General features: G+C 42.1%; 1 protein-coding gene and 1 pseudogene across 2 annotated transcripts in view; both read right to left on the reverse strand.

The window, feature by feature from the left end:
- The window catches only part of ANO6 (anoctamin 6), a 184,740-nt gene that overhangs the window by 98,019 nt on the left and 60,658 nt on the right, over positions 1 to 26,063 (reverse strand). For both annotated transcript variants that reach the window (XM_035002827.1, XM_035002826.1), the window contains one exon: positions 18,133 to 18,212. In XM_035002827.1, the coding sequence (XP_034858718.1) occupies positions 18,133 to 18,212 (80 nt within the window). The remainder of the gene's footprint in view (positions 1 to 18,132; positions 18,213 to 26,063) is intronic.
- Positions 5,516 to 14,092, reverse strand: LOC118008960 (annotated as a pseudogene).

The following is a 26,063-nucleotide window of genomic DNA, read 5'->3' on the forward strand; positions in this document are numbered from 1 at the left end:
GGTTAAGCGACTGCCTTCGGCTCAGGTCATGATCCTGGAGTCCCGGGATCGAGTCCCGCATCGGGCTCCCTGCTCGGCAGGGAGTCTGCTTCTCCCTCTGGCCCTCCCCCCTCTCATGTGTTCTCTCTCTCTAAAAATAAATAAATAAAATCTTTAAAAAAAATAAAAGAGCTCTCTAGGGAATGCTGAGGCACAGAGTCGAGAACTACGATCGTCACCAAGCTCCTCCAGACTTCTATCTAAGTGCTGCTGGGACCCATCAAACACTGCACACTGCCTCATAATCTTCCACTGAAACTACAACCAGCATCAGCTGCAGGACTAACGTCTGTCAGTTAGTAAGACGATGTGCAGGGGACGGAGGAAGCAGCACCCCCACTCGTGGCCTTGAGGGGAAACACTGAGATATACTGCTTGGTAGTCCTTGAAGCACATTGGTTAATAAACATTAAATGAATGAATGAATGAAGAATTTAAAGCAAGATTTAGTGAAGCTGATGGGGCTTTATTCAAAAGGGTGCATAATTTAAACAGCTCTTATTTCTAGTTCAACTGAAAATCCTATTAGCAAGTGTTGGTAAGTGCCTGACATATTTACTTACCGATAGACTGTTATTTTAGAACATTGCTGAGTAGGTTTAATTCTCACCCCACGGATAATCTGGTAGATACCCAATGCCTGTAACTACTTTCCTCAGAGGCGTAAGCCAAAAATGTCCCTCTGTATGGACTCTGGGAAACAAACTGAGGGTTCTAGAGGGAGGGGCGTGGGGGGATGGGCTAGTCTGGCGATGGGTATTAGGGAGGGCATGTTCTGCATGGAGCACTGGGTGTTATATGCAAACAATGAGTCATGAAACACTACATCAAAAACTAATGATCTAATGTATGGCGATTAGCATAACATAATTTAAAAAAGGTAAAAAAAGGATATATATATATACCTAATAAAATATTGAGGTGTAAAAGCAAAAAAAAAAAAGAAGAAGAAGAAGAAGAAGATAGTAGGAAGGGAAAAATGAAGGGGGGGGGAATTGGAGGGGAGACGAACCATGAGAGACTATGGACTCTGAAAAACAAACTGAGGGTTCTAGAGGGGAGGGGGGTGGGAGGATGGGTTAGCCTGGTGATGGGTATTGAGGAGGGCACATGCTGAATGGAGCACTGGGTGTTATGCACAAACAATGAATCATGGAACACTTCATCTGAAACTAATGATGTAATGTATGGGGATTAGCATAACATAATTTAAAAAAGGTAAAAAAAGGATATATATATATACCTAATAAAATATTGAGGTATAAAAGCAAAAAAAAAAAAAAAGAAGAAGAAGAAGAAAAAGAAGATAGTAGGAAGGGAAAAATGAAGGGGGGGAATCGGAGGGGGAGATGAACCATGAGAGACTATGGACTCTGAGAAACAAACTGAGGGTTCTAGAGGGGAGGGGGGTGGGGTGACGGGTTAGCCTGCTGATGGGTATTAAGGAGGGCACGTACTGCATGGAGCACTGGGTGTTATACGCAACCAATGAATCATGGAATTCTACATCAAAAACTAATGATCTAATGTATGGTGATTAGCATAACATAATTTAAAAAAGGTAAAAAAAGGATATATATATATACCTAATAAAATATTGAGGTGTAAAAGCAAAAAAAAAAAAAAAAAGAAGAAGAAGAAGAAGATAGTAGGAAGGGAAAAATGAAGGGGGGGGGAATTGGAGGGGAGACGAACCATGAGAGACTATGGACTCTGAAAAACAAACTGAGGGTTCTAGAGGGGAGGGGGGTGGGAGGATGGGTTAGCCTGGTGATGGGTATTGAGGAGGGCACATGCTGAATGGAGCACTGGGTGTTATGCACAAACAATGAATCATGGAACACTTCATCTGAAACTAATGATGTAATGTATGGGGATTAACATAAGAATAAAAATAAATAAATAAATAAATAAATAATAAAAATTTCCCCAAGATCTAGAGAAGGAAACCTACCTAAAGAAATATATGTTATTATATTATAAAATTATTATAACTATAATGTAAAATTATGTTGTGTAAGACTGATGAATCACAGACCTGTACCTCTGAAACAAATAATACATTACATGTTGAAAAAAAAAAAAAAGATAATAGGAAGGGAAAAATGAAAGAGGGGAAATTGGAGGGGGAGATGAACCATGAGAGACTATGGACTCTGAGAAATAAACTGAGGGTTCTAGAGGGGAGGGGGGTGGGGTGACGGGTTAGCCTGGTGATGGGTATTAAAGAGGGCACGTACTGAATGGAGCACTGGGTGTTATACGCGAACAATGAATCATGGAACAGTACATCAAAAACTAATGATGTAACGTATGGTGATTAACATAACATAATAAAAAAATAATAAAAAATATGTAAGGAAAAAACAAAACAAAACAAAAATGCCCCTCTGTGCTCTTCTCAGGAGAACAGAGCCGATTCCTGATGCCAACACAGTCTGAGTTCATTCGAAGGGGAAGGGTTGGGGTATGGCTGGGCTGAGCAATGTTGGGCTGTGGTCACTTTGAGGCTGGCTATCCCCGTACCTGCAATCTGTGTTGCCAACTACAAACATCCATAAATGTTAGATAAGACTTCTTAACCATATTATTATTTTATGAATAGGCTTTTAAGATAGCTAAAATGCTTTTCAATCACCATGCAGTCACGGAACAACACCCCAGTGAGGAAATCGGCTGATTTTTCTGCTTTTTTTACATGAGGAGACGGGGTCCTAAAAGAAAAAGCGACTTGCTCACAGGGGACCAAGAGCAGAATTGCACAGGGACAGAAGGCTTCTAATTCCCTGGAATTCCATCTTGTACTCAGCTTCCTGGGGGCACTTTCAGAATGACTTTCTTTTACAAAAAAGAAAAAAAAATTTTTTTTAAGTAAAAACACTTTTCAAAGTCTCAAAAGTGCCTCCTCTCATTCACCTCTCTCTCCTTCAACCTTCTTCTTATTTCACAAGACAGTATGTTTGCTTTTTAAAAACACTTACGACTACTGAAAAACCATGAAATGCTGGTGATACCATTAGTATCCCTGAATGGTCTGTCAGCATTTTCATTATGTGTTTTTATCTTAGGGGATTTGGACTGAGCAGTCAAATTTTACTCCAGCCACAAGTATGGTCTCAACTTGATCTATTCGAATTCATACTAACATTGTAAAGATCTGTATTATTGGTTTGCTCATTATAATTAATGAAGATGCTCTTTGGTAGTTATTACAATCTGTCAGGTCACATTAACCTACATTTCAAAAAGTGACTTGGGAGAAGGAACTGTAAATGCATTTTCCTTTTGAAGGAGCCATTAGAGTTTTCTGAGTAAAACCATATCTTATAGTCTCTTTTCGTTTTGTTTTGTTTTTTTTTTAACCTAAACGGACTTAAGGAATACATTTGAGGCTTATAGTAAAGATGCACTTTTTATTATTATTTGTCAAAATAAGGAAAGCTAGGGTTAACTAGTAGGACTTCAGAAATAAAGGGATTTTAAATCATCTTTCCAAAGCCCTTAAGCCTTCCAAATTAATTACAAATTCAAAATATGGGGGGGTGGCAGCTACAGTTGAAATCCCACAGGTCTCTCCTCCTCAATTTTCCAGGAATCCTGTGAATTCATTCTGCGTATTCATTTCTGCCAAGTTCTGTGTTTCTCTTTAAATTTTTATTACAACTTCTTCCATTAATGCTGTTTTTTAGGTCATGGCACAGTCAGATTATTTACCAGCAGACTCTCAACTTTAACTCAATTCTTTTGCTTCTGTGGGCTTTTCTGGCCATTACTGTGGCATGCTTCTAGATGACTTATAATCAAATGAGTTCCATTGTAAATACTGATATCACATCTTTGTTCAGAATGCCCAGGGCTCCCTGCTTTCCTCATGCCTGCTTTTGTCAAATTAATTTTGACATTTCCCCCAGATAATGGATAGCTCACTGAATTTCAAATGGGATACTCTGTGGGGCAAGAATTCACAAGGCATTTCAGTCAAGACTTTCCGAAAATAGGGGAATAAAAGCAGCAGAATGAACACTGTTACAAGGAGGAAATTTGGCTGATAACGATAGGTTAAAGGAGGGGGAAAAAAAATAAGACAAAAGCAACTCAGATACATCAGTGAGCCACATATAACTTACTAGGGTGGTATATTCCCAGAAACATCCTGTCTTTCTCTCATTCCCTGCTTGCCTTCCGCTACCAAGTCCTGCTACACATAAAACATGCATGCCCTTCCTTCCCATCCCCACTGACGTGTCCTGGTTCAAGCATACATCATCTGCCTAGGTTGTTACCCAGTCTGTCTACATTCGAACTCCTCCAAGGAATTAAGGTACTTCAATTATGAGAAGGTCTTTCTACTGAAATGAACTGTCTGCCTATATATACCTTCTATTCATGGGTCTTAATACTGTATTTTGCAACTCCATCCACCAATTACTATCACCAAATATTTAAATTTGATGTCATACTCTTGCCTAAGTGTCAGGATCCACTCCTATGTTGATTTTCTTGAATCAACATGCCCCCTCCCCTTAAAATGGAGCACCCAGAATGGCGGGTGGCTTTACTGATACTGAACAGGAGAAGCCTAGTACTTTGTTCTGGACACATAGGTATGAATGCAACCTAGACTTGCATGAACTTTTTGACAATATTATTACAAGCTTGATTCATACTAAGTTTAATTAGGCAAATACCTAGCCTTTTTACATGATCAGTCATTTAGCCTCAGCTCTTACAATCTGTACTTAGGCAGCAGATATTTGTGAATTAGGGAGCAGGCGCTTACTTTAATTCATATTGATTTCTGTCTCCTCTAGGAATTGATTTCTAGCCATTGTTCCACAGTCTTGGTAAAATCAATTGCCCAGATAAGTATACTCTCACTAGGTCCACATTTCTTCATTCTGTATTTAAACGTAATCTTTTTCACACCATTTGCTAAAATCAAAACATGCAAAAATGTGTCAGCTATACTTCAATTAAAAAAAACACAAAATGTCCGTGGCGTTCTCCTGTTCTACCATTATAATCACCCCCATTAAAAAAAAAGAAGGTAACGTACTCAGTTTGACAGGACTTATTTTTATTGAACTCACGTTGGCGCCTGATGACCTTTCCTTTTTTAACGTTCACAAACCATCTGCTTAAAAATCTCATTCTGTAATATTCCTGGAGATTAATACTCCAGGGTCAATGTCTCCATTTATCAGAATTCAGTCTATGTCCAACTTCTACTCTAACCCCACCCCTTCTGGAAAACTGTTATATCTGTCCCTCTATGATTCTTGTACTTGTCCTGGCCCCCATATCACCTCCAGATTCCCAATTGTGGTTCCATGAGCAAATCCATGTTCTTTTTTTTTTTTTTTTTTTTAAATGTATTAGAGAGAGAGAGCACAAGCAGGGGGAGCAGCAGGGAGAGGGAGAGGGAGAAGCAGGCTCCCCTCTGAGCAAGGAGCCTGATGCGGGTTCCATCCCAGGACCCTGGGATCATGACCTGAGCTGAAGGCAGACACTTAACTGACTGAGCCGCCCAGGCACCCCCAACATATTCTTTTAATACCATGGTTGATATGTAATCCTTCTAGCTAAAAAATTTAAACTCATTTGGAATAACAATATTCCTTTCTACAACAGTCTCATGCAGCATGGGCTTCTACAGCTCTCTCCCAGGGCTTGAACCTTTCCAAACTAAAAAAAAAAAAAAAGTTCACTTTCATTAGCAGAAAAGACAAAAGGAATATAGAAGCTGATAAGCTCTTTTCCCTTTAAATTGTCTTCAAGTTTTAGATCACTGCTTCAAAATCTAACATAACTCAAAAATCAATCCTACTTTCATTCACTCACCATACTAAGTAATTTTTCCACAAGCTTCCACTCAACACACTCACTCTGGACTTTACATTTATTCTAAAATTTTAGTAATAATAGAAAAAATAAGATTGGAGTGTTCCAGAGGATTATTAGTACAGAATGATAATTTTGTTAACTCTCTGAGTTAAACTGGCCTTAGCTGGTCTGGCCTGGCTGGGCCTAGAAGCCCAATCACCATTTATGACTGTTTCTGGGAAAATACATTCTGCATTCCAAAGTGATTATTCAGAAAGAAATTTCTGACTGAGACTTTGCATGCTGGCCTATTTTTGCTCATACCCTCCAATCCTAACAAGTCCACAAATGTAGCTTCTGAATCAGTCACATAGAGCAAATGAGTAGGTCCCCTTCCCTCCATATTCAGGCAAAGTACACATTCCCTCACCTTTTGCTCTTGAATGCAAGAAATGCTCTCAAAGTTGAAATGCCATGTGAATTCCTACCATAGCAAATGGGCCAATTCAGCCGTTCTTACTAGCTTATCTTTGGTCTCATGTCTTCTTTTGAGAGTTCTTTTGCCAAATCCATGTTCCTTTGCTTGGTTTCCTTTCATTGGTGAGTTCCTTTTCTCTTTTAGTTTGGTGAATTTAGTGCAAAAGCCACAAAGCAAAGCCGTTCCTATTTCTTTGTAGAAGACCCAAGTACAAATCCAAGAAATGCTTGAGAAGAAGGGTCCTGCCTTATTCCCAGTCTTCCAGGTCCTGAAGATCCTGGGATCTTGAGGCAGACCTTGGGACTTCGATTGAGTTTCTGAGATTAGCCAGAAAGACTCTGGACTGCCCATAAAATAAACCATAATCTCCTTCAATAGCCCCAGCGCCAATTCATTTGCCTCAGGGCCAGTTAAGCCAGAAATCACCAAAATGAAGTCTGGATTTCTGGGCGAGGGGGAGATGGAGATTAAAATAGATCCTGGATGCCACTCTGAAATAAAACTTGACTGATGACTTTGAAACAAAGCCTGGAAACAAAACTATGCAGACCTACGGGCAGCTGGTTCTGATTATTCTTTCATACCTTTCACAGTCGGGGCAAGGAAGTAAGGCTGACATTCACCTTATTCTAGAGGTCACGGCCAGACCGTTGGTCCCCAGTGTTGTTGGCCCCTTCGGTCCATGCAAGCAGCTTAAGCCCCTGAGCTTCCCAGAGCCGATCGTCTCCTACCTGGCAGCTACTACTGCCCCTGTCCATGGAAAATCCGGCCCCTGACTCACACTGCCCTCCCCATTCCAAGTTCTCCCTCATCCAGAACGACGTCTGCACCCACAGACATGACTGGGCCACCTTGGCCCCTTAGTAACTTGACACTAGTGATGTCCTCCCTTGCACGCACTAACTTCCACGGTCCCACCCTGGACCTTGTCATCGCTTGAAAAATTCTCTTTCCAAACCCACTTCCTCAGGGATCCCCCTTTCTGACCACAACTAACATCTCATTTCCCAGTGACCCCAGAGGCCTCATGACTTTTTCTAACCAATCTGCAGATTCGCGTTTCCTTGCCTCCCTTCCTTCTGTAAGGTCACATTTCCCAAGCTCATCATTTCACCCGCACACTTGCCAATATTCTGCACTTTCCGTCATGACCATCTAGCAAAGCCCCAACTGGAGGCCGAAGCCTGCGACCTGCTTTCTTGGTGTCTGAGCGATGCCGGAGAAACCACTGGTATTGTTTGTAATTCAGGCTCACCGACCCCACGCAGGCCCTCACCACTGCCCAGACATCCTAGTACTTTTCCTCGGTTTTCCAAGCCAGATTGGTCTTCCGTTCCTCCCACTCTCCACAACTGCTTCAAAGCACCAACTCCCTCCCCACTCCTCCGTCACCCCAGCGCTCTGTTCTCTTCACTCTCAGCAGCTGAACATGGAAGCGGCTGGATGAGAACTCCCTCTGCTTCTCTCCAACAAAGCCACAAACCAGTAACACCCACCTGCTGCTCCTGTATCTTTGGAGACACTGCTCCTCCCATAGAACGTGGTCTCCTCCACATCTACAAACCATTCCACAGCCCATTTCAAAGCCACTCTTCCCTCTAAGTCAGTTGTTCCCCTCACACAGATCCTTCTCATCAATATTTAAAGCTGTTCAGGGCTCCATCTGATGGAAGGAGAGCATCTCTGGTTCTCAGTCTCCTGCACTTACTGCTCTCTCATCCTCCAGCCCTTCAAAGTCAAGCTCCTGGAAAGAGAGGTCAGGATTTCCTATTTTTTTCTCCTGCTTATTCCATAATCCACTCTAAACTGGATTAGAGTGGCATCCCCAGCACTCCCTAGAAACAGCTCTACATAAGGACGCCAGTGACCCTAATGCTTTTTCAGTATTCATTTAACTCACTGGTTATTAAATGAGGGCAATTTTGTCCCCAGGGAACATTTAACAATGTCTGGGCATATGTGGTTGTCACTGCTGTGGAGAGGGACCTTTGCATCCCATGGATAGGGGCCAGTGATGAAGCTAAACATCCCACAATGCACAGGGCAGCTCCCACAACAAAGAGAAATCCAGCCCAAAATGTTAGTGGTGCTGAGGCTGAGAAATCCTGCTATAACTGGATCCCTAAACAACACCCAGAACTACTCACCATGTCATCTGCTTCCTAGCTTCTATCCTGCCATTCTTCAGATTTCTCTCCTACCTCTCTGGTCATCTCCTTTGGCAGCCATCTACTGATACCTGAGTCACTATCCCTCATTTCTTAGAGAGATTTAAGCCCTGCCTCACTGTCAACCTCTCCAAGACATTTCTTCTGACATAATTCTTGGGGATTTCCATCTCCACACCTTCCAACACCCTGTCCTTACAACTCTACCCTGCCCCAGACCCTCATTCCAATGCGCATATCCCAGACCTTGTCTGTACTGGTTACTGTGATTCCTCCCTTAGTTAGAAAGATCCTGACTCTCCAACTACCTCTTCCTATTTTTCCAGTTCACTCTCTCCAATACCCCAACTGCAAAAATTATCAAACCCCACTAAGGTCTAACTCTCCTGATCCTATTGCCTCATCCTGCTCATGTCCCTGGTCCTTCACTCTCTGGCAAACACCCTAAAACTCTCTTAGCCTTGTCTTGCTTCACTGAACTGACTTAAAGAAACCCCAAATTGGCTAAATCAAATTCATTGCCTATTGTACACCTGTTCCAAAGCTGTAATTGAATGGGGAAAGCACATACCCATCATGACCGTGAACCTCAAGTGGGCTTTTAGTGCTGCCAGGAAATCATACTGCACTTCCCAGAGCTTTCACTCTCAGATACCTTCTCCTCTCCCTTTAGGTCTCTTCATCTCTTCTTCCTTCCTCAATCTTCGCTAATGTTTTGCTTCTCATTTCATTGGTAAATAAGAAGCAATCAAGAAAAAACTTCAACAAGCTCCTACTAGCATAAAGCCATAAACCAGTAACACCCACTGAACATGAGTAACTGAACTAATTCCACCTGGGTGCCAATACACTGGTTTTCCTCCTACTTCTAAGAATGAACTATCTCTACAGCCATGGCAGGTGTCCAACCTCTCCACATATGGACCAGATTCCATCCCTTTCTTGCCTTCTCAAGGATGTTATTCCAGAAAGCCTTCCTTCTCACTCCCGCATCATCAGATTTTCTCTTCCTATTGGATTAATTTCCATAACCTTACAAACAGAAATTCCTGCCATCTTTTTTTTTTTTTTTTTCTGTACCTAGCTGGTATAGGCTTGGGGGCTGACCACCATATTGAGAGAGAGACAGACGGTCTGCCCAGCAGGGCACGCCAGGCAGCATCCCAGGGCCTGTAACACTTGCTTGGTGGACACGCCGGTGGGGCAGGGGGTCTTGTCCTGCGCTTGTCATGCCCAGGCGTCCCCGAGGCTCCCTGGCCCGAGGTCCTGGGCAGCATAGGCAGCAGCAGCGGGCTCAGCTCACATCCCTCAGGGCCTGGGCAGCGCACTCAGACAGGACGGGGCCTGCTGGTGCACATCAGAGTTGTAGCAGTTCAGCTGCATCTTTTCCACCTGCTTCAATGTCAGCTGCTGCACGAGCTTCTGGAAGTTGGTGCTCGGATTTTTGCTGCATAGCATGAAGCCCATCAGGTCACTGGGGTAGGTGGAGATGGTGCAGTAAGCAGAAGTCGCCAGAGGGAAGAGCAACTTGCAAAACTGCCTCATCTCTTGATGAGGTCCAGGTGCAGCCACTGACACTCGCCCTGGCAGACGACACTCCTCATTCTTGAGGGCCACCTTCACGAGCTGGTAATAGGATTCCTTGAAGAGAGTCTTGGCAGAGTCCACGGGGTCTGAGGAGTCAGTGATGATAACATCGAAGGCGTCCTGGTTCTGTTTCGTGAACTCAAAACCATCACCCACATGTAGGGTCAGCTTGGGGCTGCAGCCGCCCACAGCCATGCCTGGCAGGAATTTCTCAGAGACCTGAACGACATCCTTGTCAATCTCACACTGGACCACAGGCAGACTCCACAGAGGAACGCTTCACCACCTCCTGCAGGACACCCTCGTCCCCAGCCCCGATGACCAGCACCTTGCATGGGTTGGGGTGGCTACAGAGGGGCAGGTTGGCTGTCATCTCCCGGTAGGAGAACTCATCCCTCTCTGCGCACTGGATGACGCCAGCCAACACTAGCACGTTGCCATAGCTCTTACTGCAGGAGACAAGGATAATCCAGGCCAGGCTGCAAAGCAGAAGGGTGGCGCAGGGCCCAGGACTGAAGGCGGTACACAGCTGCAACAGGAAGGGACCAGCTCTGCCCACCACCTGTGCTACAGCCTAACCTGGCCGCGGGTGGGAGCAACTCCTGCCATCTTCACACTAACTAAATAAAAAAAAAAAACACCTCCCTTCATCCTAACACATAATAACCCCTTGTTCTGCATTCATGTTCAGAAAAAAAAAATTGAAAGTGTTATCTAAATGTTGTGTATCTGTCAACAAAACCAAAAGACAACCGACAGAATGGGAGAAGATGTTTGCAAATGACATATCAGATAAAGGACTAGTATCCAAAATCTATAAAGAACTTATCAAACTCAACACCCAAAGAACAAATAATCCAATCAAGAAATGGGCAGAAGACATGAACAGACATTTTTCCAAAGAAGACATCCAAATGGCCAACAGACACATGAAAAAGTACTCAACATCACTTGGCATCAGGGAAAGACCAATCAAAACCACAATGAGATACCACCTCACACCAGTCAGAGTGGCTGAAATTAACAAGTCAGGAAATGACAGATGTTGGCGGGGATGCGGAGAAAGGGGAACCCTCCTACACTGTTGGTGGGAATGCAAGCTGGTGCAGCCACTCTGGAAAAAGCTGAAAATAGAGCTACCCTATGACCCAGCAATTGCACTACCAGGTATTTATCCAGATACAAATGTAGTGATCCGAAAGGGCACATGCGCCCCAATGTTTATAGCAGCAATGTCCACAACAGCCAAACTATGGAAAGAGCCCAGAAGTCCATCGAAAGATGAATGGATAAAGAAGACACACACACACACACACACACACAATGGAATATTACTTAGCCACCAAAAAAAATGAAATCTTGCCATTTGCAAGACGTGGATTGAACTAGAGGGTATTAGGCTAAGCGAAATAAGTCAATCAGAGAAAGACAAGTATCATATGATCTCACTGATATGAGGAATTTGAGAAACAAGACAGAGGATCACAGGGGAAGGGAGGGAAGAATGAAACAAGATGAAACGAGAGAGGGAGACAAACCATAAGAGACTCGTAATCTCAGGAAACAAACTGAGGGTTGCTGGAGTAGAGGGGGGTGGGAGAGATAGGGTGGCTGGGTGATGGACATTGGGGAGGTTATATGCTATGGTGAGCGTTGTGAATTGTGTAAGACTGATGAATCACAGACCTGTACCCCTGAAATAAATAATACATTATATGTTAATTTAAAAAAAGAGAGATAAATAAATAAATGAATAAAAGCTGTGTATCTGATTCCTCTTCTCCCATACTGTATTCAATCCTCTCTGGTTTTGTATCCCAAGGTTCAGCTGAGATTTCTCTCGTCAAGGTCTCTTCCACACTGCTAAATTCAATTTCCCATCCTCCTCAGCAGATTTGGTAGTTACCTCCGACTTTATACCTTCTTCATGTGGCTCCCAGGACTCTCCTCATTTTCCTCCAACCGCACTTCTCCTTCCCTCTGCAGATTCTTCCTCAGGCCCCTGACTTGTGAACACTGGAGTCCCCAGGGCTCAGTCCAGGGTCTCTTTATCTCGCCCCTTGCTGGTCTCAGTCAGTGCCACAGATTCAAATACCACCTGTGTGCTGACAACCCCCACATCTCTAGCTGGACCCCTCTCTTTAACTCCAGACCCGTATATTTTACTGCATACTGACATCTCCACTTGGATGTCTCAAATTTCACACGCTGAAAACAGAATTTTTATTTTCCTCTGCATATCCTCCCCTCAAACTGCTCCTTCCACAGCCCCCCAGGTCAAAAACCTTGCAGTCATCTTTGACTGCTCTTTCTCGCACATCTCATGTCTGATCAGTCAACAAATCCTATTGGTTCTACCTTCAAAACATACTGAGAATTTGAGTATGTCTTGCTAACACCATAATTAACACTCAGGACCAAGCCACCACCACCTCTCACTTGGGTTCCTGAAAAGTCCAAGAGGTCTCCTGCTTCTGCTTATAGTCCTCTGTAATCTATTCTCAACACAGCCAAAGTGATCCTGTTAAAACACAGGGCAGGGCAGTCAAGTCATTTCTCTGCTCAAAACCCCCCAGTTTATCCTCCAAAGGCTTACCCTTAATTGCTTTCCCAATTCATTCAGAGTAAAACCAAAGTGTTTACAATGGCCTATGAAGCCCCCACTATCTACTATATTCACATTTCATTCTGCTCGTCACATTGGCCTCCTTCTATTTCCTCAAACGTATCTCAAACTTCTACCTAAAGACCTTTGTCTGTTATTCCTTCTGCCCGGAATGCCCTTCATCTAGATTTCCAAATAGTTTGCTGTAGTACCCCGGCTTTCGGGTCTTTTCACTTGTCACCTTCTGCACACCCTATTCCTGAGATATTCCCTGAACCACTCTATTTAAAACCATAGCCATCCCCCACACCCCCAACACATACGTATAATCCTTCCTTCACTCTTCTCTAAAGGACTTACCACGTCGTGCCATATTATGTATTTTATTTATTTTGTCTTTTATGTCTCCCCTACCAAAATGTCCACAAGTACAGGGATATTTTTTCTATTGTTCACTATAGTGCCTCAAATAGTTTATTTTAACTCTTGGGGATCACAATATATTATCATCTAGTTAAATACAATCAAACCTGAATTTCAGAAAATCAACGGTATTTTCTGTAAAGTAGTATCTCCCCTCAGAAAGGGAGCCAGTTACAACAAAATCCCAAACAGGATAATGACTATTCAGACCTCCTTCTTTTTGCATAAGCACGAGTGTGGAACAAAGGGGACACATTTTTGCTCCACTTTGATCCTCATCTTCCTGAGTCTATACCTCGGCTTAGTCTTTCTAAATCCTGTAGTTTCTCATCATCTTCCCTGGCTTATCCTATTATAATCCTAATACTCTTTTGCGAGCCTAAACTCTTATTATTTACTGCAAATTTGGCAGAAGCGAAACCAAGGAAAACATCAATCGGCGTGAAAACAAGAGGTGGTTAGGATCTTCCTGCCTCTAAAAGCCAGGAGAGTTAGACATAAACCTCAAGTTCTAGAAAGGATGGAAAGGGGGATATAATTAGCAAGACTTGGATCATAAAATGTAATTCCTTAGCCTTTCCTTTCCTTCCATGTGTTTTTGTGTTGACCACAGCCTGGTTTCCATCCAGCTAGCTACAAGCAGATTCATTCCACTGGAGTTCCTCCCCACACCCCATTCCTCACCCCTGGTGCACCCAGGTTCCTGGGTCAGTACCAAAAGGGTCAGGGTTTCTAGAAAGAGCCCTGACCATTACTCAACCTTTCCTCTACTTCTTCCCCACTCCTTGGGGCTTGGAATGAACCTGGGGTCCTCTGGGCCCGCCATGACTGATGAGCCCCTGGACTAACCCCTCAGATCACCTTTGCTCTTAAGCAGACCTGAGAGTGAGAGCCCCAGGGGAAGCCTAGGCTGCCCAGCACCTGCATGCTACCACACTGCAGAAAAACCTTTATCTGCTCCATTACCATGTTGATAGCTCCCCATCCTAGGTTCTAGCCAGACTGCCTCATTCTGCAGCCTCTGCTTCAAAGTCTGAACTCTAAAAAGGTTATCTGGGTCTCAGATACTCAGTCCCCAGCCTCCCTTTGGCCAAATCGCTTCTCCAGAGTCTGGCACTTGTCCTCATGAACCTAGCCTATTTTCAGAGCCCATGTCCCTACATGACAGCCAGCAATCACAGGGTTCCAGAGCATCTGGCATGTCACCGTTTCCTTGACTAGATCCCCCTTGAACTAATTGCTGTGAAAAATTACAGTGTGATTAATTATAGTTCATCAACACAAGGGAACAGAAGTGAGAGACGATAACAATAATGTCAGAGAAAAAAAATAGCATGGGGCTGTACACCTTAAGCCTACAGAGTGCTGCATGTCAATCATATCTCCATACACCTGGAAAAACAACAGTGTGGGACAGTATTCAGGATGAAATATTAAGTTAATAAAGCATATCACAAACAGATTTTCACTGTGCTCAAACAAAAAACCGAACCAGGATCGAGCTGGTTTCCTACCGCAACGAGATGACCCAGTTACTGTCCGTAAAGCCAGCATTCCGCCAGGCCCCTTTCACCGTGAGCCCCATCCACACATCCACCCCACCTCCAAGTGGGGCTGTGTCCAACACGTCCCCAGCTCCTTGCAAGCAAGAACACAGGCACCTTATGTCCGCCTCGGTTCGCCCCCCCCCTTAACGTTTCAGATAGCTGAGCAGCACAGCGTGCCCCCCCACCCCGCCAAGAACAAGCCGCACCCAGGCTTCGCAACAGCATTTGTGTATCCGTGACGTACGCAGGCTCTACAGCAGCCCCAGCTCTGCCTGACTAGTCACATCACAGACACCTGAGCTGTGCAGGAAAACTTTAATGTGTTTATCATGCTGGTAACCAAGGCTACTCAATTGGCACTGCTCGCTTGAGCCCTGTTTCAAATGACAGAAAAACAGAAATCCTGAAGGAAACAAACTAATAACGATCAGCATTTTGTTCTCCCTGTTTGCCAAACTATGTAAATACACTCCGTTGTATGAAAACACGAGGCTCTTGATCCTTCTAAAACCTGAACTATTTGAGAATAAGGCCTGAGTAAACCTGGTCTGCGCCTTGCTTTATTTCAGTTCACCTCAGCAAACGGCAGCTGCACCTTCCAAATGCCAGATGGAGAAAAACAGAGCGCTGATATTTCGGCTCCTTTTATTCTTCTCCATCTTCTTTCTGTTTTTGCTTTTGCTTTGTGCCAGGCTCCCTCTGCTCCTAGGTTCGTACTGGTGGCCCTGTTTCGGATTTGAATTTTTGGGTTGGGTGCACATACCTGGTGTTGTCCTGGCATCTGCCCAATCCACCTGCCTACACAGCGGAGCCACCCGTTTTCACGGATGCTGTCACTGTCTGCCTACAAAAAAAGGCTTCCCTTACATGTCGTGCCTGATTCCCTCGAGGACTCTGTTCTCAAGGCACCTTATACGCCTCCTGTTTGTTTACCAGGGAGGCAGCAGTTTGGGAAATATCTGCGTACAAGTGAACTGCTGGGGGCCACAGTGACGTGGGGAAAAAACACAAGCAGCTACGGACGCGGTTCCTGCCGACGGGATGTGCAACAACATCAGAGGTGCGAACATCTAAAAAGCACAAGAACATCACAGACTCCTTCCTAAACATGGTATGAACACACAATTAGAGAAAGAGAACAGCCAGACACAGAAATCTTGTATCAATCACACATATAAGGAAACCATGCGTCACAACTTCAACTCCACTCATGTGGTCTCAAGAAATTCTCTAGATATTCTTGAGGCATGATAGTGAAAAAGAAAAATATGGGGATTTAGCCTAAAAATCTCCTTTCAGCTTAGGTGTTCTCAGACCCATTGCTAAGAGAAATCTCTCAAAACAGAAGTGCATTCTGTGATCCTCAAGTTCTACTCCTCGTCATTCTAACTTAGACTCGCCAGTCTTCACCCCTCGAAAAGGAAAATGAGGTAGTCAAGAAGTTAACACTGAAAGTAGAATAACATTACCAGTGTAGACTATCTGCTACAAAGACCTCGCTGGGGCATGCCAATCTCAAACCTAATACACTGAAATCTGTTCTTGAGAAAAATACTTGTATTTTCACACAGGGAATCAGTGCGAACTATATAGGTGTTTGCCAAGCACATTAGCGCTTTATTGCACACGGCTCTTTTTGGGTTAGAAATAGTGCTTAGAGAGTATCAACGAGCAGCAGTTAGAAAATACAACAAAAGGGGCGCCTGGGTGGCTCAGTTGGTTAAGCGACTGCCTTCGGCTCAGGTCATGATCCTGGAGTCCCGGGATCGAGTCCCACATCAGGCTCCCTGCTCTGCAGGGAGTCTGCTCCTCCCTCTGACCCTCCCCCCTCTCATGTGCTCTCTCTCATTCTCTCTGTCTCAAATAAATAAATAAAATCTTTAAAAAAAAAAAAAGAAAAGAAAAGAAAATACAACAAAAAAGGGCCAGCTCCATGAGTCTGTATCAATTTCATATTCAAATGGGAAATATCTGTGTCAATTCTGCTTTGGGGCTCTAACAGTAGAAGTTAGAAAAAACCACAAAACTGCTCTGCTACTTTAGGTAAGATACAGGATACACTGGTGGGCATTCACAATTTTCCTTCACTGAAAAATCTCATTGAATGTAACAGGGAAGTCACCGAATACGAGGTCTTTCTATTATATCCAAGTGATTTTCACAGTAGGCAATCTGCTAGTATGCCACAGGGGTCCCACACTGTGAAATAAAATGGCACTGTGGATATAGTTTCATGTGCGATCCCTTTCGGTCCAGAGCACTGCCTAGTTTCCTTACTCTTGGCTGAACTGAGTAAGTAATCCATAAAGAATGAGTGAGAAGAGGAAAAGCACATAATGAGTTTTGTTTTTGTCTTTTGTTTTGTCTCTATTAATAATACAATTGTGCTCTGCCAATTACTGGTGTGGCAACTGTATATCACACTTTGAAGATAAGCCAAAAAAAGACGTTTGCCTTGCTAAAGTGGTAGACAAGCCATTTGCAGCAAGAGGCAAAAATAAGTAAATCAAGGTGGATCCTGGCATGCTTTTCCTTCACATCTGGTGCAGTAATATGGTACATGAGTTAGAGAAACACTTCTTCCCATCCCCCTCTTCAAATGAGCCTAATATAAAATCTATTTAATAAGGACATTCTGCACATGGCATCCTATGTGCTTAATTTTCTTTAAACAAGGCATTAATAAAATCACAGTAGCATCTAATAAGATTTTTAATTCCTTGAGGGTGAGAACCATGGCTAATCTTTAATGAGTCTAATTTAGTGAGAGCATTTAGTTCCCCTCTTGGTAGGAACAACCAACAAAATAGTCCTAGCCCTACAAGATACATCGATATAGGTCATATGCCTAAAGGCTCCAGAGTTAAATGTACCTGTATGTGCTCAGTGAAGACTGGTTTCCAGAGTCACTAACAGCAGAAACTGATAGCAAGGCTACCCATGAATGAAGGAGGAGTTTTCAAAGTAATGAAGCTACTTTACTGCAGAGAGAGTTCCCATTTGCTGGTACAAAGCAGTATGAAGAATAAGCCTCAAAAACATGACGCCAAGACACTGTAGTTTAGTAACCTGTTCCCCAGAGAACCCGAGCTTTAAATACACAGCCCTGGGCGCCTGGGTGGCTCAGTCGTTAAGCGTCTGCCTTCGGCTCAGGTCATGATCCCGGGGTCCTGGGATCGAGTCCCACATCGGGCTCCTTGCTCAGCATAGAGCCTGCCTCTCCCTCTGCCTGCCTGCCACTCCCCCTGCTTATGCTCTCTCTCTCTCTCTCTCTCTCTCACTCACTCTCTCTGTGTCAAATAAATAAATAAAATCTTTAAAAAAAATAAAATAAAAAATAAAATAAATAAATACACAGCCCTGCCACTGAGACCCATGCCACATCTAGGGGCACTGAGGGCAAGATTCCATAAAAAACCTTCTCCCTTTTGTGAGAATTGAAGATGGAGTAGTAGTACTTACAAACTCTGGGGTTCGGAAATCAGGCTGACTTTCCAGTACTCCAAAACTGGAGACGGCTGTCTGTTCGAGGTTGTCCAACCCTAGAAATAAACAAATAAATAAAGCATGACTTTCATTGGCTCATATACTTTTTTGCTTTTAAATCACCAGCACTGGTTTACGACTGTATTTAGCATCCGTGGCACACCTCCAGGTTTACGTTATTTAACACTCCAGCTATCAGAGACACTCAAAATCTTTAGTAGCTATCCCATCTATTGGACAATGCTATGCTTATAGGATATTCGGTCTTGAAATGCTCAAGACTAGATCAACTATGGAAAATCATTTAGCTTCTACGTGGAAGGACACTGCAATTAAATGTTGTAAAACTCCAGCTAAGGAACATTTTAGCCTATTAATGTTCTCTCTTCAACTACATCTCAGAGAACTGATGTGGAGTCATTTTGGGGTAGTAATTTTCTGTTTTAAGATCTGTTGAATAGCACTATCTGCTAGAAATATACTGGGAGCCAAATAAAATTTTCTAGTAGGTACATTTCAAAAATGAAACAGGTAAAGTTAATTTTAGTAATATGATTTATTTAACTTGATACACCCAGATTATCATTTGAACATGTATTCAATGTAAAAAAAATTAGTGAAATAGTTTACATTTTTTTTATACTAAGTCTTAGAAAGCCAATGTGTACGTTATACTCAAAACACATCTCAATTTGGAATAGTCACATTTCAACAGCTTAATAACCACATGTGACTAGTGGTCACTGTGCTAGACAGCACAGTGTGGGAGGGAAAAAGGAACCAAATCCAGAAGTTGGGTTGTTCTGCAAGACACCAGTCTCACCGTGTCCACAAGTTCCTGATATGAATAAAAGGAATTGTTCCAGGGGCACCTGGGTGGCTCAGCTGAAGAGGAACAAAGGCAAGGTATGCAAGAAGAGGCACAGGACTTTGATGCCCTCTCTTCACGAAGGCACCACTCTCCCCACACTGGCATGCGTTCACAGTAGCTGAAGCTCTCCAACCCTGCCCTCTGGGTTTTTACTTACGCTTCATTACTCAGCCATGATTGATTGATCACTGGCCATTGGCAATTGATTCAATCTTCCTTCTCCCACCGCCTTGGAAGTCGGAGGGTAGGACTGAAAGGTTCAACCCTCTAATCTCCTGATGGGTTCCCCTTACAACCAGTCCCCACCGTGGGGTTACCTAGGGGGCTTTCCAAAAGTTGCCTCATCAGCATAACAAAAGGCACCTTTATCTATCTCCTCACTTAGGAAGTTCCCAGAGTTGTAGGAGCTCCTGCCAGGAACTGAGGAAGGCCAAACATATATTTCTTACTATAAAATCACAGTATCACAACAACCATTAGCAGTATATGGTACTCATCTGCATCCTAACTTGGACCAACCCGCTATAAAGGACGTATTTATCAAAAATAGGAAGACTGAGTATGGAATAAGCGTTAAATTGTGTTAAGAAATTACTTTTAATTTTACAAAGTGTTATGTTATCTTGGCTTTGTCGTGCCTTTTTAAAATGCATACTAATTTTAAAAAAATCTTAGAGGCTTTTGTGAAGGAAAAGGCTGAGTCCCCATCAATCCAGAAAAAATTCACTTCGGTGGCCCGAAAGAAAGCTTATTGGGGAGACTGATTAAAAGATCTCTAAGTGGCTGTTCAACAAAACCAAAATGTCAGCCAACAATTCAACTATACCAAATACTTAGATTTGGCACATCACTAAGAAACATCCCAATATCTAGATTAGATTTCAGATTTACCCAGAATCCTGTCCACCAAATTCAGATCACTGGTTACACCTATGAACTGAAAGGAAATGCCAGCAGCAATGACAACACAAACAAGTGATTCTCACTCTCGAACAACTGAGTTCATCACAAAGACCCCTAAATGGGAAACAAAGCAGAAACAAGAAACAGATGAGGTGGGCCAAAGCCTACAGAACTGCAACCAAAGCCAAAATTACAGGGCTTGCCTCTGAGAACCCTAGAGGACTGTGGCAATTACTGTGCAGCTTGTTACACTTAGGGAATTGTAACATAATAAACTGGTTTATTCCAACATCAGAACAACGGTTGTCCAAGATAATTACATTCTTGAGCCGCTTCTGGAACTTGCTAAAATGTGTTTACGCTGGTGGCTATGACATTGGGTTTTAAATTGGTGTTCTGCAGCTTGGTTTACATTAGGAAGACATAACCTTTTTATAATATTTAGATATTAAAAATTATGTATTTATGTGGTATTTATGATACATTGGGTTTTTTTTGGCAGAACCAGCAAGTCACTGAAACGCAATACTGCAGATATTTTTAAAAATGAGTCCTGTAAATATGATGGAGCGATCTGACTTTTGCATCTTATCTGGATTACCTTACAATTAGATGCCCAATTTAACTATTAGGAATCTGAGGTCAAAAGACAGGACAGAGCTGCTATCGAGTTTTGTTTTGTTTTGTTTTTTAAGGAAAGGCTTAAGAAAGTACATATTTGCCAAAAGAAAGAGAAGAAACAAAATGTATAACCCAGATGTTTTATCAAATTAAAGGCATCTATGCAGCTTGAGAGGACTTGTGAGAGAACATAATAGAACAATTTATAGTTTTAGTTATTCCGCTGGTAACGGAAACTAATAGATTCACTGCTTAATGTCAACACAAAAGAGAAACTGTAAATTCGAGTGAATAAAAACAGAAATGGCTTTACTGAAACATCATCTCGGTAGAACAATGCTGCAGCTGTCGCTCTCATGACCTACTGTAGTACTTGGAAGCAATGATTTATGATGCTAATATGATAATTATACCTCCACTACTGAAGGGCTCCCGTTACTGTTTGATAGTCTTATTTCTGGTAATCTAACACAGCTGAAAAAGTTCATTTCTCAGCAAAAATAGTCAAAATCAAGGTGACACTTTGAGGGCTTTTTATGAAAAACAGGGCAGAATCGTGGGGGGAGGGGGAAACATTCTTATAAGGCAAAAATGTTAATTTTTTCCCTTATATAAATCATTTTTCATGTACCATTTTGAAATATATTTTTAGTATTGTCAACATGCCTCGCTTTATACAACAGAAGTACCACCTTGAATGGCTTCATGATTAGTTCATTTAATGTCAGCATTTGGAATATAAAAGTATATTTTTGTGACCTCTGTGTTATCTCTTCATCAAAAGGCTGCCCAGAGACCTGAAAACTAGTTATTCTAATATGATGAAAAAACTCTGGCCTTGACCTACCAGTGGAATTCTGTATGGATGTACAATGAAAGCACAGGAGAAAGTCAGGTTCAATGCACATTCCCTGCCTGGCTTGTATTTTACGCAGTCATTGTGTCGTTAGGCCCTGGGGATACCCAGAAGAACCTGGCAAGCAAGTATCCCTCTTCTTGAGAAAAAGAAATTGAGACATGGTGAATGTTAATTTTAAGCTCATTAGCGAGTGCCAGGCTACACAGACTTATGGACTACTGAAGGAATACCCTGGAAAACACTGTACACACATCTATCAATTGGTTTCTGTAGGTAAAAGTCAAACAATTGAGGGACTGGGCCAAGAGAAACCCACTAAAATTCTACTTTTCCAAAATGTAATAATTAATCATACAACAACTAGTTAAAAGTGAAAGAACAGCATATTTTAAAAACTATCCATGTAGGTAAGTATAGTAAGATTAAAGCAATCTAGCCATTGGTGGTCTTAGTTCTGACTTATTTGGCAGAACAAAATGAAGGGCCCAATAGCCAGAGGTCTCATCACTTTAATGGGTTCATAATAACACAGTGGAAACCTCACCAGACAGTTGCAATTCATACGATTACTCGTCTATCAATTAGAAGAAATGGAGTAACTAACACTTAACCATCCCACTGTGAAAAAGATCACCTCTAGAGCAAAGCAAATTTGAGACTTATTTAAGTGGGTGATAAAAGGAGCCATTATCTATAATTTTATAACTTAGACAATCTATTATCCATCAGAAAACACAAAAAGACCTTTCAGGAAATTCACGAGTCAAAAACAAAGTGCCTGGTAAGTAGTGCCCTTGCAATAAAAGTAATCAGAATTAGGCATTCAAACTTTATCTAACAGCACCAGCCTGGAAGTGGGTGGGTCCAACTGACGTATTTATTACGGTGTTCACTGAAATAATCAGACTCATAGTGAATATATGAGAGACAGCAGGTTAAAAATAGATGAACCTGGTGCAAAGGGCACTGGGCATGGATTAAAGGGATGGATTGAGTTCAAGTCCTGATTCTGCAACTTTAGCTGCACGATCCTAGGCAATAACTTAGTCTGCGTTTATTTATCTGAAGCTGTTAGTAAAATTACTTTCCCTTGTTATCTCACAGGGCTGTGCAAAGGACACAAATGACAATTCAAAAGCATGTCGTAAAAAAAATGCAGCATTATATAAATTAAGTTCATGTACACAGACCCAGAGATATGAAAAAATGTAAACAGAAATTTCCTGAGTGTGTTATTTTATGCTTGGCACTTTTAAATTTCTGATCTTATTTAATCCTATTTTTGTCTTTGTTTTCACAGATGATGAAAATTTGAGGTTATTAGTTGCCTGAAGTCAACCACCAAAAGTGACACAATGAGAATCTGACTCTGTCCAATTCCAGAATTGGACATATATTTAAATATACTGATTTGTCTCCTCAGCTGTGAATAATTCCAAGGGGCTCCCCATTGCTAATATAAGCTGATAAGGAATCAAGATAGCGGGGTGCCTGGGTGGTTCGGTTGTTGAGCGTCTGCCTTTGGCTCAGGTCATGATCCCAGGGTCCTGGGATTGAGCCCTTGCATCGGGCTCCCTGCTCCACAGGAAGCCTGCTTCTCTCTCTCCCACTCCCCCTGCTTGTGTTCCCTCTCTCACTTGTGTCTCTCTCTGTCAAATAAATAAAATCTTAAAAAAAAAAAAAAAGGAATCAAGATAGTATTGTATATATATATAAGTCGAATAAATATTAACCAACAACCTATCTTGAAAAACAAATGATAGAATAGTATAGTGAAATTTATTAATATAGCCGGGACAATTGGAAGAACTAATGGAACACCTCCACAAAATAAGTAAACAGATACAACATTCTGGCAAGTGGCTAAAGACATGCATGTGCCAAGGATGGAACTAGGTGATGTGAGTACAAACATCAAGATGAAAAAAAGTACAGAAACTGTCTTCAGGAATGTCATGATCTAGTGAATGTACAAGTAAAGAAATATCAGAGGAATGGTCCATTCACACTGGAAATGAGGATGTATTCACATATCCAGATTGGGCAGGATGCCTAATGATTTGCCAGGCAGTCCTGCACCTGAAACTCTTCTCCCATTTGACCAGAAGTCTCTGAAAACTGGTCTCAGCATACATCTGATATTTGACCTGAATGCTAGTACCCACCCATCACAATTCTTAAAGTAACTACACACTTGGGCCACCATTTCCTATCACTTCATACTTTCCAGATACTATGTGGGTCCACTTAGTCTCACTATACCCACATCACTTACAACTGAGCTTCCCCAACAGGTCCCGCGTCATCCTGTGGTAGGCATATCTGATCCTCAGGTTCCAGTATCTCTTTCTCTGGCCTCAGTTTAACAAGATCTATTGTATTTTGCTGACAATTAAGTAGGGGAAAATCTATTTCCCATATTATCCATAGGTTGTAAGCCGGCAGATTACAGATCCTGTCATATTAAATGAGATTCTAAAATGAGGCCAAAGAGTCATCATAAATGAAAAGAAAGTTAATAATGAAACATAAAACACAAAGACAGGAGAGTTTCTTTCAAGGCTGAGATGGCTGTAGTTTACCACCCAGGGCAGTGGACTTGAATTGTAAGACCTCTAACACAGTATAACTCTGTGGCTTCAGGTACACCATTTAACCCTAAATCTGTCTCCTCATCAATAAAGTGCAGATTATAATACCTACATCAGAAGGTCATTGTGGAGAATGAATTAAGTGACACACAGATAAAAGTGACTTGAAAAGTGTTAAGTACTATATAAATATTGGCTATTACTATTTTTTTACTTCAATCTTTACATTCTTAACCTTGTTAGGCACCAAGTTTTCCTCCTGACTTTTCACCTTGACTCTTCTTTTTCATAAAATAAATTCAAGCGTAAAAAAAAATAACATTAACTCAGCAAATATTTTTGAATGACCTCAATGTCCTAGGCACCACTGGCTACTACTCGCAATGAAAAGAGACGTGACTCAGGAAATGTCTCCTCATTTTTCTGAATCTGGATGGACAGTTTTTTTTACCCCAGCTTGTTACTGGCACTTCAACTCAATGACGGTAATATTTAAATTTAAAAAAAAAATGGACATTATCCTCTAATCATTTCTGGAATGCAATTTCAAATTCAAGTTGATGGTTTCTATTAGAATTCTGTTTTTCCCATCTTAAGACAAAAGTACACTCTCTCACTCTCTTGTATGTGCTCTTTCTCTCTCTCAGATAATTCTGGAAATGGAAGAAATAGCTGAAGGGGAAAGAAAAAGGGATGAAGGGGAAAATGTCATTCATGAAGATGTCAAGTTTGTTAAGGTAAGGAAATTTTTGACTCACGTGTGAAACTCAGTACTATCCATCAGGCAATTTAGAAAATTACTAAATATTCTCCCTATATTATGGTAAAAACTGCCTTGTTTCAAAGTCTCCCCCTGCTGTTCTTGCCATTTTTGATGAATAGACTGTAATCACATTGATTCAACTACCTAAGCCAGAGCTGGGGTCATCCTTCACTTTTCCCTTTCCTTACTTGACGTTTGGTCAGTCACCAAGTTTTATCCTTTTTATTTTTTTAAGACTTTATTTATTTGAGAGAGAGAGAAATCACGCGTGAGTGGTGGGGTGCAGAGAGGGAGAAGCAGACTCCCCGCTCAGCGGGGAGCCCGATGAGGGACTCCACCCCAGGACCCCAGGATCATGACCTGAGCCGAAGGCAGACACTTAAACCAACTGAGCCACCCAGGCTCCCCTATCCTTTTTATTTTTAAACTCCTCCTAAGTACATTCTATCTGGAATGCACATCCCTTCATCGCCCCCCCACACACATACACATTTTACCCTTTCTTTAAAATTTTTATTCCAATGTCAACATTTATGTGCCAAGTTACCTGCCTCAACTTCATGCTCCTATAGCACTTTGCATTGTTTAGTAAAACCTGTCAGATCACTATAGGTGCCCAAAAACTCAACTTGCATTATTAGTTATTAAAATACAGTATTTTTCAGTTGGTCTTCTAGAGAGTGGAAGAGAAAGATGAATGATTATTATACACAAATTTGCAGCTTTATACTGAACAGAGGCCCAAATAATCACATGGTAGTTGCTCTCTCACAACTGGCCACCACCACAGAAGATATAATCTGGGGAAACTACAGGTTTCCGTCCCCGTTATCGCACTGTATGGTCCTGATTCATTCTTCTTCTCCACTGGTCCATGAGCTCTTGGGGGAAAAGCCATTGTCTTATTCTACTTTGTTTCCTCAGAATTTGAAACAATACCTAATATAACACAGAGTCTCCATAAGTGAGTGAACCAAAGATGGGATGAATTATAAACTCCGTCATTCTAGAAAAGTTCCTAGTGCTCTTCAGTTCCTCAGAATGTAGTCTGATTACTTACATAACGATAACAGAGTTTTTATATTTCCAGAAACATACTGCCTTGGGCCACAGTGAGGTATGTTCACACTCAGGGCAGGCTAACAATACAGTGTTCCTCCAAGATAATGTTCTTCAAATATTTTGACAGTATTTATGAAGGGGAGGCTCTCTGCCTTTCCTCCGCACTGCCCAGTGTTCTAGCAATGTATCCAACAGGAACACGTTCCTTCCCACAGCACGAGGGACTCCACAGGGGAA

This window comes from Mirounga leonina, unplaced genomic scaffold (genome assembly GCF_011800145.1).
Source record: "Mirounga leonina isolate KUSES-001 unplaced genomic scaffold, KU_Mleo_1.0 Mir_126, whole genome shotgun sequence".
NCBI classification, from domain to species: Eukaryota; Metazoa; Chordata; class Mammalia; order Carnivora; family Phocidae; genus Mirounga; species Mirounga leonina.